Raw genomic sequence first — 13976 nt, 5'->3', positions numbered from 1 at the left:
TCGCTATTTCTGTGTTTTCTCCCATCAACATACTCCATGATATTTAAGTTTGCAGTGTTTACACGGCACAATATTCCGGTTGGAACAGGCATATGCCAGGGGTCGTATTCAGAATTCTCTCCAACCAGAATCTGACCTTAATCGGGTTTGGTGCGTGCTTACATGACTCGTGTGCAAACGGAATATTGCGGATATTCGGAATAATACAGGAATATGGTGTGCATGTAAACATGCTCATTGTGTAGATGAGCAACATAGCAATATCCTCTGCTGATTTGTTGGTTGCCTGAGAATGAGAATGGTATAACACAGTGCTGGGTTCAGTATGCATGCATACCTGTGATCCTCACTGTACAGGCCCTGGCACGTCTAACTAAGTGCCCCGACTCGGCACATAGACAAAACATTACCAGTGAAATAGACTAGAGTCTCAGCGCTCAAATTTGACTGTGTCTTCACAAGATAAAGTATCATTTTCTATTGTGTTGTTTCCATCTCTGCTGATAATGTGTACTGATATGGGTTTTTGTTTTCAACTTTCACAGATGCAATCAATGAAAGTAATCTAGGTAAGTGAAATACTTTGAGTCATGTTTTGATTATATCTCCATAAGTCCCACTATCACTATCTGCTGCTATTACTACTGCTATTACCACATTACTCCTCCGCCTACAACTTTTATTATTGCTGCTACTGATTTCACATTGACATTTCACATTTCACACTCACATTGAGTTTTTTTAATGATGCTGAACCACACAGTCAAATGTATATTGAAAAGCTGAACATCTACTGTGGTGTTTCCAGAGAGTTCTGGTGTGAAACAGGTGAGTAATTTCCAGGTATTCCCACAAGGCTCACTCTGTATTGTCTCAAAGCAGAACCAGACAGGTAGGTATGCGGCTCTTCAGATGATAATGTATGATTAACATAGTGATACAGGCTGTGCGGTATAGCATGGAGGCTTCTCACATTCCTGGACTCCACCTACTGCAGGGAGGAATGTTCCTGGGTAGCTGCTACTTCCAAATAATTCTCTGCGTTGAGTTTAATTTACTTGAAGTGCCAGATGAGTGGGATTTAATGCATCAGGATAATTCAGACAGGTCCAGGTATAAGGCTACATTATATAATCATACTAAACTGACTTCCATATACATTCCTAGCGATGGGTGGATGTTATAGTACTCGGTGTATTGTTCTATGTGGCAAGCCCCACCCACCTCATGCTTCACTCAGATTAAAGTAATAATCTTTGACATTGTCACTGCACATTGTGCTGCGCCTCATCACCGATTGATATAACACATTTCAGATTATAGCTTTTCTGTTTGATGTTTTCATGCAGAGTTCACGTCATTATGTCATAAATATAAGAGCTGCTAGCTAAAAAAAAAACAAAAACAAAAACATTCATGTCAGGCCCATGGTGGAGTTATAAGTATGATATGGGAAAATTTCACATCAGCTAATCCACTCAATTTAGCACTTATTTCAAGGCATGCTTCAGCAGTAGTTTAAATTTCAATACAAGAAATTTCATGTTGATCCAGCAGCACTGATCTGATGTTTAAATACATCATGGTAATAATTATGAATATAGTTTTCTTGTAATTTTAAAAGTGTTTTTTTTTCTTGGCTGATTTTCTGGTATTTTTTATTTGTTAATTTTCTGGGAATTGTCCAGAAAATGTTTGGCAATTTTCTTTTTAAGCACTTTTTTTTACTCCAATTTTTTTTGCTAATTTGCTCATTGCCTTTTCCTCATATTTTTGAGAGAAATCAAGTGAATTTGTTCAGATTTGAAAGCTGAGCAAATTCACTTAGCAAATTAGTAAGAAATGACCTGAAAATGTGCAAGAAATTAGTAAACCTAGCAATTATTAATAATTAATTAGTGAGTTACAAGAATATGACTTGGTGGAAAAAAAAAACAGAAAATGAGGAAAAAAATTACCAGAAAATTTGTGAAAATAAATCAATACATAAATGAAAACTGTTTGTGATTATTATAATGTATATTTAAAATGCAAGAAAATTACAACAACTTTGTAAAAATACATTTTTTTCATCGCCTGTCTAAAAATCCCTTAACAGCAACAGCAATAATAATATAATAATATTCAGGTATTGGAATGGGATCAGTACTGAAAAATGTAAATAAAAACCATGGCTTTTGGGTTTTAAAGGGTTGAATCACAGCTATCTGTTAGACAGATCTCAGACCAGTGTAATCAACTACACAAAGCAACAAAAAATATCTGCTGCAGTTTGTTGGTGGTTGATCTCAAAGTAAACTGTTAATAACAACAATTGGCAGTGCAGTCAACATCTTGGATGTTGGATGTTCAAATGAGTTAAACGTGTGAGTGCCTCCAGCAGCAATGAGCAATGAGATGCCGTCCCGTTTTCCTGATACACTGTGGATGTGGCAAAAAACACAGCAAGTGATGTGTTTTATGTTTGCAGGTTGTAGGAAGAAAGGAAGAGGTGGTTGTTAGCATGAGCAGAGATAGCCACCTTGGTTCAACAGACAAAGAGTGAAAACAGAAAATCCAAGGGAAAAGAGCTCCCAGCCCTGGACACACTGTGTGATTGTCCAGTGGTCTGTAGGACAGCACAGCAATGAGTGCTTATGCTGTGTTCGTGTCATGTTGGCATTTACCGTCTCATACATAAATGTAAATAGATCCAAATGTAGTACTACTTTTATCATGCGTGCTTTTTAACCCACTAACTAACTCCGCCTTTGGTAAAACTCAACACATTTTGTCACATTAACCTTTAACCCAGACTTGAAGAATTGTCAAGTTAGCATACTTTGCTTTCCTGTTCCTTTATTTTACTTTCCAGCTGCAAGTCGCAGTGATAGGAATCTTTCCGATCTCTATCTTCCTTCCCATGTGGTTTGAGCGTTGCACTAGCATCACAAATAGAGGCAAATTAAAGAAAACCAAACAATTAGAACTTAGCACCAAAGAGGTAGACAAAAATAAAACAACAAAAATGAGGTTTTCTAGGTTTAACATTTACGTTTTTTTTTGTTTTTTTTTTTAATCTTATTATTTCCAAGTACCTAATGAGCCTGTAACACATGATATACCTGGGACATCAGAGGGCCTGGTTGAGACAGAGTCCTTTACCTCCCTTTATCAACCAGAACCAGTCCAATGAGGCTCTCCTAGTGTCCTTGCCTCCCTGATTAGAGGTCTCCTCGGGGAGTAATGACAGAATTGTGTTCCTGTCAGTTCCTGCTGCTAAGAGTGGGCTAATAGTCACGTTAGCCCCCGCAGCATGTCATTAGCTCTCCACCCGTAGCCCAATGAGGGGCAAGTCTGTCATTTCAGGGCTAAATCACAGGGCAGAGCAGGCCGGAGATCACAGTCACACCGGTGCTCTGAAGCTGCAGCGTTTCCGCCCACCCTTCCTCGCCGCACTTAATATGCTCCGGCTTATTCGCACTGTATTAACGGGAGGAATTAGCGTGACACGGGCTAGAGGAGGCAAACGGAAGTCAAAGAGGAACACTTTGATGGGCCACTGATATTGCGATCATTTCATCAAAATCGTAATTTGAAACATACTGCTCATTTCTGACCGTGATTGGATGATTCATGGTTATCACTCGGATGATTAACAGGCTTGCGAAGCATCTATCAGAGCTCAGGCTAATCTGCTTTGATTATTAGCCTCTAAGCCTTCCACGCTGGGCTTGACGACTACTGAGTGATGAGAAATTGCACTCGTCTCATATTTGTATTAATCTATCTGCAGTCGCTCGTCAAACTGATAATTATGACACTGATAGTCCAGATCCACCACGCAAAATGTATTTTTTTCCTTCAGCCTCACACATGCAACATTCCTTCACCGTTGCATGCATTGCGTGCATTACTACAGTGTAAAAATCAATTATTACAGTTCAATAATCAAGTTATGATTGAACACCCCCGCTAAACTGGTAAGCTATTCATTGCAAGCAAGTTCAGTGGCAGCCAACTAGGTAATGGTTCAGCCCCCTCCAAAATCAATCATCATCCTGTTACATACTGCAAAACCTGCAAACTATCACACGAGAAACACAGATGATCAGTGTGGACAGAGTGACAACAGCTACAAATAGCAGTGTCCTCTCCAAGTGTGTTCTATTAGTTTCAGGTGTTCAGATGACATTAACACTCACCCCGAGGGATACAAGCCCGCGCTGGCTCCTTCCCCCACTGTTTGGCTCTCCATGTACAGTTGGTAACCATGCAAACCATGAAATAAATATGATTTAATTGCTTCACTACGGAGTTATACTACGTGTGGTGACGGCAAAAAAATACAACACTATTAAAATGTTGAAATCTTTTAAAACACGGTGTAATACATTTACTGTCGAGCGAGGTTTGGCATGAAAAGCGGCAGCCTGCGAGAAGCATCTGTTACATGTATGCATGCCCCATCACAATCATTTTACCCTGTTTCTCCACACAATAAAAACTTCTGCACATTTTACAGCTTATTGGTCACAGTGGGCTTTTAATACCAACCACAACTTGCCCCGGAGCTGAAACTTCATGGGAAATAAGCTGAGCACGACGTATTTAACAATTTTTTTTTTCGGGCCTGTGGCTCTATAAGCAGATAAGAAGTGGATCCTTTTTGATCCATGTGAACCCGATCTTAGCGAAGTTGTGGGTCGATCCTCGGAGTCGGAGGGACGAGCTCATAATTATGAGCGAGCGTGACCATGTTATACAATACTCGCGCATCTTTAACTCGGTGCCATGACCTTCTCCGCTGAGATTTGTGTCTGCCTAACTTTGCCCTTTAGTGGGGCATGTTGTGTAAGTAAAGGGGCACAACATGAATAACATTGGTATTTGCGCAACAGCCTGTGCTGAGTGGAGAACTAACTGGAGCAGGAGAATGGCGCTGTTCGGCGAGGTTCACGGCTGTTATTCCTACAGGCCATGAGCGTGAAAGGAGCTAATGCCATCTGACAGTTCTGGAGCAAGAAGAGGAGGGCTGGACAGAAAAGGAGGAGAGGGAGGGGGGGTGGGGGGGTGTTAAGAGATAGAGTGGGATGGAGAGGGGGTGGGGGTGGGAGTATATGGGGGGTGTTGGATGAGAGAGAAATAGGGGATGAGCTAGATATGGACAAAGCAGGGATGAGGGATATGGGAGGGGACGGGCTAAAGAGGCGATACTGTAGGGACCTCTATTGTTTGCCGCTATGGAAAATAGTCTCCGAGAGCCATAGGTTTTATCAATATGACATATTAAACCTGCAAATCGAAAACACTCTCTTGGATCTGAGCTCGAAATACGCAGATGAAATGTAGACCTCAAAGAAGGAGCTGAAGGTTGGCAATCTCTCAGTCGAAGCTATTCTATCAAATACTTATCAGAGTGCAGCACATCCGGACTCCCCTGTGTGTTCATACCGTCAGACAGATTGACTCTCGGGGCTGCCATTTTAAAAGTCTGCCTTTGAGGGAATTCCAGAGACACTCTCAAGGCATCTCAGACAGGTTTCCGTCCAAGGTTTTTCCAAGAATTGCAAGAATCGGGGGCGTACGAGTATGTCTGGCCATGCCGCAAGTAACAGTCATTTCACTTAAAGGAGCACGCCAGTGATGCTGCAGGTTTACTGTAATATCTACAAAATGTAATAGTCATGTAGTAGTCATATAACATAAACTTCATGTTTCTGCTCATCTTTTCCCAAAGCAAACAGTCATATTTTATCAGAAATCAGAATCAGAAATACTTTATTGATCCCTGAGGGGAAATGGGGTGAACTTAAGGGCCAAATTTACAACTGCCTTATCATTTTTCCTCCCTTATATCCAGCCATTGGTTTCCATTCTATTCCACTATGATCTGAAAATGAACATTCAGAAACTTCAGACTTTCTTCACACCATGCCATTACCATGATAAAGTTGTCCACATTAGTTTTCCTAAAAGCAGCACCTCTGTTGTGTTGATGACTTTTTGAAATGGGTGTGGGGTGAAAAAAAAAAAACGCTCCCTCCACCAGGGAAGATAGTCCCCGGGGGACATTTGCTTTACACAACCAGTTATCAGTTCTTTGGTTTATGAACGATGTCGACTTTGTTAGCCTCAGAAGCAGACCATTATGAGGTGGTTGTTTCAACTGAAAAATCAAATTTCAAAATAGTAGGATTTTGATTACATGTTGTGAAATCTTTAGTACCCCCCTATGATTTTCAAAATAATTTGTTGTGATGTAAAATGTGGATCAATTTTAATTGGGCCAATCATTCAAAATCACTGATGTGGTCCTTTTTAAATGAGAGGTCTGTTTTGTTGTTTTGAATTGATTCAATGCAGTGGTGCCTCCACCTATAGCTAGTTCATGAATGAGCTTACAATTGTCGTGCCAATGCCATATTCATGTCATATCAGATTTACTGTAAACTGGAGTTGCTGACGGACAAAAACGTTCAGGTCAGCATCCTAGTCATATGTGCATGTAGGACATCCATCGATGTCAGCAATCCAAGGTAATAAAAATCAAAATGATCAGTTCTGTGTGTACAAATACAACACACACGACTTGAGTGAGTAGTGAGTGCAAGAAGTGCAGTGCAAAAATGCCACAGCGATGAGCGCTTGGCACCAAAGATGGAGACTAAATAATGAAAGGGGAAAAAAAAAGAAAACACAGCAGCGAGCACTTAGCAACAAAGACGGAGATAAAATTTTAAAAAGACAAGGAACCTGAGGATTATGGCTGTGATGCGGGCAAACACAGTAAAGATAGTGAATAGAGGAGTGGCGGTGAAGAGATAGACAGCAGACAGATGGAGCGAAGAGGGAGTGGGACGTGAGGTGGGACCCCACTGTAATTTGACAGGCTCCGGTCCCACTCAGGCTCGAGCTGCAGTCTTTTTGAAGGAGGCATAGCAGACACCCTGCTGTCATCCTAACCTGTCAGTAGCAACATGGTAGAAGCGTCTTGATGGCTCATCCTTAAAAATGCACATGGAGCTGCGTGATTTGCATCCATCGATAGTACTGTGTGTTTTGGAACATGCCCTCGAGATCCGTAGATTTGATCACTATGACATATTCAAAATATTAAAGAGTGCAAATATGTAGGCACGGCTCAGCGATGCCCGTCGCCTGTGTGGTACATGTGACAGGAGCTTATTACAACAAAATGCTGCAGAGAGTTTTTTAACCTTTTGAAACCTGAGCAAATCCACTTGACTTCTCTCAGAAACATGAGGAAACAAAGGGTGAGCAAATCAGCAAAATCTGAAATTAGAAGGGAAATAAAAATGACCTGAAAATGTATTATTATAAAAAAAAATAAAATAATAATAATGATGATACATTTTAAAAAGAAAGACAAAAATGACAATTTTTGATAAAATGACCAGAAAATTAGAAAAAAAAAGTAACAGCACAAAATTAGCAAAAAAGAAAACAAAAAACAAAAACAGAAAATTGGTAATTAGGTAGAAAATGACTATATAATGATTACATATCTATCTATCTATCTATCTATCTATATATATATATATATACATACATACATACATACATATATATGCTTCTCTTAACGTGTTTCTACTATCTATCTATCTGTCTATCTATCTATTTATCTATCTATCTATCCCTTGAATATAGTACAAAAATGGACTTTGTTCTTCCATCAGCAGTGGTGAGCCTCCCTCAGCTGCTGTATGGTGAGGCTTTATGTCTGGTAGAGGCTGGCTGGATAAGGAGGGGGTCTCTCCTGTAAGCCCATACCTCTAAACCCAAACTGTAGTGGTTATTGTTTGGGCTTGCCTTTGCTTTGTTTGATCTGAGGAGGTTCACCTGCACTTTGAAAAACAGCACACCTACTACTACAAATTCTGAGCAGTGGGAAATGAAACTTCCTCAAGAATCCCATGTAAGATCTCACATACCTAATAACATCCTTTAGGAGAATGTCACTAACATATTTTAGCAGCCAAGATCAGGTTATATTTTCTTTCTGAGAAAATGGAATGAAATCCTTTGAGGAGACTGACTTGATTTCTTTCAAAAACATGGGGAAAGGGCAATGAGCAACTTAACAAGAAATGACCCGAAAATTAGCAAAAAAAAAAAAAAAAAAAAAAAAATAGTACAGAGTTACAAGAAAAGGACCTGAAAACTACCCAAAAAAAGTCCTTGTTTGTTTGTTATGAAAACAAAAAACAAGAAAATGACCTGAATCGTAGCACAGAAAGTCTTGAAAATTACAAAAAAAAAATCAGAAAATTACTTGAAAATTACTGAAAAAGAGAAAATTACTAGAAAATATTCGTTCTTAGGATAGTAGGATAATATGTAGGATAAATAAAATGTATAATTATTATGATTATTGATATCATTCTGGATTTTTTTCCCCATTTTTGGATGATTTTCTAATAATTGTATTTATTTATTTTTTTATTTTGCAATTTTTAGATCAATTCTTATTTTTTAAAGTTTTAATTTTATTTATAATTTTCAGGTCATTTTCTTGCAGTTTTTGACTTAGGTCTTTCTAATGTTCAGGTCATTTCTTGCTAAGTTGCTCATTGCCTTTTTCCCCATGTTTTTTAAAGAGTTCCATTCACTTTGCTCAGGTTTCAACACAGCTTTCACAAGCATATAAACACAGAAACCTGAGGTTGATCCAGGTTTCAAAGGGTTAAGTGTGCAAATCACATAACTCCTCAACAGTCCTCGGTGAAATGGGTGGCGTTAGTTGTTTGGTATCACATCAGAACTTTGAAGTGAAGAATCACATTGAACACATGAGGCCCTCCCCTGTTCCCACAGCACGGCCTCTGTGCTGTCTGCTCTACTGTTTGGTATTTGGGACTGAACAAGTCAGTTCATGCTGCTGACTTATCTGTGTCTTTTGTCTGAGCATGGAGGGGCTCCAGGTTTGTCTGATAGCTCCCTCTGGTGGTCAGATCTCTTGCTGGCATCAGCTCAGTGCTCCTCTGTGGTCTTCTGCGGCTGCTCCAGATGAGCTTTGCTGTTTTAGGTGGTGATACACTCTAGTTCCTGTTTCACAGCTGACAAAGTTTTTTTTTTTTTTTTTTTTTTTTCATTTGTTGAGCCACTTTTCACTTTTAATTCTCAACATTTAAAGTCCACATGACATGACTCCACATGACCTCTGCTGTCTGTAAAACTGAACATCTTAAATAGTGGCATCATCCTGCACTAGTGGCTGTAAATTCAAATTTCAACCAATAAAACCTTCTCAAATCTTCTCTCATCCACCTGTCCCTTCAAACAAAACTGTTTCTCTTCTAAACTGAGATCCTGTTGGTTTGCACTTGTGAGTGATCCTTCCCTTCACCACGTCCCGCCCAAACATCCTGTATCAACAGGAAATCCATCAAATCAAGGAAGTAAGAGGCCATTTCATGGAGGCTTTAAAGGCAATATACACAAATTTTAAGTGCAATACACAGTGTTCTCAAATGCAATAACCATTCTTTTTATTGTATTTATTTTAGTTTCATATTTAGTGGGTGTGTGCTTGTTGTCTATCTTAATTGTCTTATTAATTGCACTGATCAGGAGTAGTGCTCCTAATTTTGATTGAATATGTAATATGACAAGAAAGGCTTGCTATTACTATTCTATTCATTTTAATAACAACAACACTAATAATAATCATAATAAAATATTTCTAAAGCACCCTTCACAAATAGAGAATCACAAAGTACTTCATAGTATTAATATAACCATAATAACAATAAAATGAACAGCTGTAGAAACCCACATAAAAGAAAACTGAAAAGACTGAAACAATAAAAAGTAAAACTGTATATAAAACAGCCAGATGAATGCCTCTAAATGAATTCCCTGCACTTATTCAGTAGTATCTACCACCTTGAAGTTGTGTGAACATTATTTTCTTGTATTTATCTTATCGTCTTAAAGATGTGTGAATGGATATTATTTTGCTGTAGTAGCCCTGATTTGAACAGTATTTTTTAATAGTTTCTTTAAGCTGGCAACTAAAGTGAAGGTTTTTTTTCCCCCTTAGGAAGCTTGTATCTACCATCTTTCTTCTTTGACGTGAATGCAGCATAAGGTTTCCAGAGGCAGGGGAAGTGAGCCTCCCCTCCTCCTTACAGTCAGTCGTATGACAAAGGCATGGTTTAACCTTTGACCTCCCCTAATGCTGAGGTGGCCACTTTTTCTCCCTTTTTTTCTGCCTCTGAGCCAAGTCATTTTATGAACATTAAAGAACTTAATTTCTTTATTTTATTTTAGTTTGGAGGTTTGGAGTATTTTTTGTAATTCTCTATGTTGCACATCTATGTTTTAGTGCTCTATGTTGGTTTAGAGAACAATACCAGTGTTGCACTATGGCAAATTACCGAAAGAGCTTATTCTCATTACATTTTGGGGATTTTAGGCATGTTCTTATCCACAGTAACTTACAGTGAGTCAACCGTAAAATTAACTTAATTTCCTCGACTGACAAGATTACCAGCAATCAATACCAAGGAGTACAAGAGTCACAGGTCATAGGACCCTCGCAGTAAATATAAGAAAGCTCTCCTGTTGCCATTTCATGATCAAAGAAGTGTGAAAGATGGTTGAGAAGTGCTAGGCAGGCAGAAATCAGAGTAAATGCTCTGTTGAGGCAGGAACTGCAAGAGGAAGTAGAGGGAGAGTGTGTGAGGAGAAAATGGGGACGTGATTCAGAGGGGAAATTCAGTGTATTCCTTCCTTAAAAGGAAAAATACTGACACACTATGACAGATGCAGCTTGCATTGCTGGCTCCATTTTGCCGTTCATTGTTATTTGCAATTTCTTGTTTCCTGAAGACAAGTGGTCAAACGCAGGTGATGCTGACATTGTGGGAAAAGTCTTTACTTCAGCTCGGCTACATTAAAATAAATAAATAAATAAAATAATTAAAAAAAAAATAAAAAAAAGTCAACACCTCATGCAGGGGCAGATCTATCATGGTGGCATGGGTTTGCAAATGACACCCCAAAAAAAGGCCTGTCTGAGTGCAAGTGAATGCAGCACAAGATGACACAATGACAGGTCCCATTCATCTAATTTTTCTGTCTAAATTTCACCTGTGATAGAAAGAGAACCAACCAGAATAAGCTCATTTTGACTTTTCAACTTAAAATGAGCAAATTAAGTACCAACTATTCTTCAATACTTCACTCACTTGAGCACCTAATTGCTTCTCATTTGTTTGAGCTACAGTGGAGTTTGATGGAGTTTGATGGAGTTTGATGGAGTATGATGGAGTATGATGGAGTATGATGGCAGAAACAGTGTTGTCCCTAGACATTAGGGGGTCTGGGCCAAAAAATATTTGGGGAGGCCCCCTTTCATTTTACCATGAATACATTAATGTAGGTCCAAAAAATGAATAACCTGAAAGATTTTATTTTACCCTCTGATATGCTGTGAAGGCATTCTGGTAAGTGCAGGAAATCAAAGTAACTGAAAGTAGAAGTAGACAAGCCAGGCTGTGGCAAAGTTGATACACCAAAAAAGACCCACTTTAACACAAAATACCTCCTGGGATGCATTGAACAAATCACAGATTGATTTCGCAAGTAACAGTGTACAAAGACCTGCTAGATCCTCTTACACTGGTACACATAGAATGTCAGAATGTGTTGCTGTCAGCTGGAAATATGTAAGTGATATTATGATCATAGTAGCTGTCCAAACAAAGCCGCGGTGATATCACCTGTGTCAGCTAGGATTACACTGATGAATAATTAATTGTTCTCACCTCCCTGGACTGATGGACCAGCTGGACACAGCACAGTGTGTATGTTTCTCAGACGTCACACCCCAGCCTTTCATTTACTGGACTGAGATGCTTGGAGGGAGAGGAAAAGAACATATTGATAATTTTGCTCTGTCAGTACAATTAAAAGGATGATGAATTGCTTGTGTGACTGGCTGGTTTAGTGGCCATTAACTTCAAGATGGTGGTCGGGTCACCTCAGTTTTATATGCCCTTTGGAAGTTCGGGGAGAGAACAGCTCCATTGATCTATTGGTCATCGGTGCTCCAAAAAGCAAATGCATCTGGGGAATGTAATGCCGATCATTGTAAATCTAATCTGCAGGAGTGGATGCGAGCAAAGGAGCGACCTTAAACGCTGAGGTCAGCTGCCGTTGAGCCAAGCTCACCTCACTCACACACACCCAGCAACCTCTGATCTGGCTTGTCAAAGCCACTGATTTCAGGCCAGTCAGAAAACAACACGGTGCATTAAAGAAAGGCAACACAAGGACAGCAATTTGTTGCGGTGAGGACACACCAGCCGCTGACAGAGGCCAGTGGAGAACATACAGTAAACACTTGGTAATATGGTAAGGGCCGACTGATATGTGTTTAAAGCCGGATGCTGATAGATTAACCCTTTGAAACCCGAGCCAACTCACTTTCTCTCAAAAACATGGCAAAGAATGTAATTAGTAAATGAGCCAGTAAATGACATGAAAATGAGAAAAGAAATTGGTTTAAAAAAACCCCCAGAAAACTAGAAAAAAAATGCATATAAATGAATAAATTCCTACATACATATACAAACAACTATCAGAAAATTTGCAGAAAATTAGTAGAACATTGCCAGAAAATTGGCAAAAATTAAATTACAAAAAATGACCACAAATTTGTAAAACAAAATAAAAGTAAAATAAGAAAATTACCCCAAAAATAAGAAGAAATAATTTGAACATTGTCCATGGGGTTAAATAAAACCTTTCCAGATAGAAGCCTGCCCACGGGCTCCTGGGAAGGGTTAAAGCTGCCAGTGGGTGACATTTTCAGCTGATATTCAGCAACTTTCTTATCATCTTAATATCTTTCACTTTAAAATCTTTATTCGACCAAATAATTATTTATTTCCTTATCTTTTGAATGCTCTATTTTCATTTTTTTTTTTAAATATCACAAGAATCAGTCACAATCCAAGACAATTCCCAAGGAACAAAGCTAAAAACAAAGTCAAAAATGATCAAAATAGCCTCCTGCCGTTAGTTGTAAGTAATTCCCGGCTCACATATTCACAGGCATGATTGGGCAGTATTTTGTATCATAGCTTATCAGAATCAATCAGGTTCGTCTTTAAACAGTTCTGCTGTGTAATTTTGTTCTACACTAGAGGACATTTAAATAATGGTTTGTTGATGAAAAGCATTTTCCTGTTAGGAGAAATGGTTAGAGGTGGGTTTGCAGCTTCTTTATGCAGGGTAAGCCGGGTTTCACTGTAGAGTTTACAGATCGACACGCTTGAAGCAGCTCTGTAAAAAGAACAAGGAAGCGACCTCTATCGGTGGAGGCGGATGGACCATGGACTGGACGATATCGGATTTTTAATTAATGTCAAATATTGTCCCTGTACATTGGCAGACTGATCCATCAGTCTAACCTTGTTATAACCACCCAGTTCAGCACTGAATAAGCAGTCGCTAGCATGTCATACAGTAGGTTTGCTATTAGAGGGAGAGCGAGGGTCCACGAAGAGGCTATCATCGTTTGGCGTAAACAAGACACAGTTATTGTTTTATCTTCGATGCCTATGAAATACATTCAGGGGGGTCTCAAATATTCATGTATGGTTGAAGAAGAACAAAAGCTGTGGCCCATTCCTGTTTTTCTTGAAGCTCTTTGTCTCAGAAGTGGAGAGGTTTGGCCTATCTGACAGTGTGCAGAGGGGGGAGGGGAGCTCAAACAAAAGAAATGCCCTTTGTTAGTCTAATGTTTAGGGAAATGCAGAAAACAACTAACAGAAAGCTCATTCAAACTGACATTGAATCAAAATTAGCATTTTAGCTAACAACTTTGCTTTGTTTCAAGCAGGCTGTGCCTCACATGCTGTCGGTGGAGGAAAGTCAAGAACAGAATGCCAACTATACAAAGAATGCCTGGGTTGCCTGAGGCTGCTGGGAGATTACAATAGGTTTAATTGGACATTCCGTGC

At 39.2% G+C, this 13976-nt stretch overlaps 1 protein-coding gene across 1 annotated transcript in view; it reads left to right on the top strand.

Moving 5' to 3' along the window:
- The window catches only part of nr6a1a (nuclear receptor subfamily 6, group A, member 1a), a 99810-nt gene that overhangs the window by 55874 nt on the left and 29960 nt on the right, over positions 1-13976 (top strand). Inside the window, exon 3 of the mRNA XM_030059789.1 lies at positions 546-569. Within this exon, the coding sequence (XP_029915649.1) occupies positions 546-569 (24 nt within the window). The remainder of the gene's footprint in view (positions 1-545; positions 570-13976) is intronic.

This window comes from Myripristis murdjan, chromosome 9 (genome assembly GCF_902150065.1).
Source record: "Myripristis murdjan chromosome 9, fMyrMur1.1, whole genome shotgun sequence".
NCBI lineage: Eukaryota > Metazoa > Chordata > Actinopteri > Holocentriformes > Holocentridae > Myripristis > Myripristis murdjan.
Note: the sequence above shows the minus strand (reverse complement) of the source record. Positions and strands in the feature narration are given on the sequence as shown.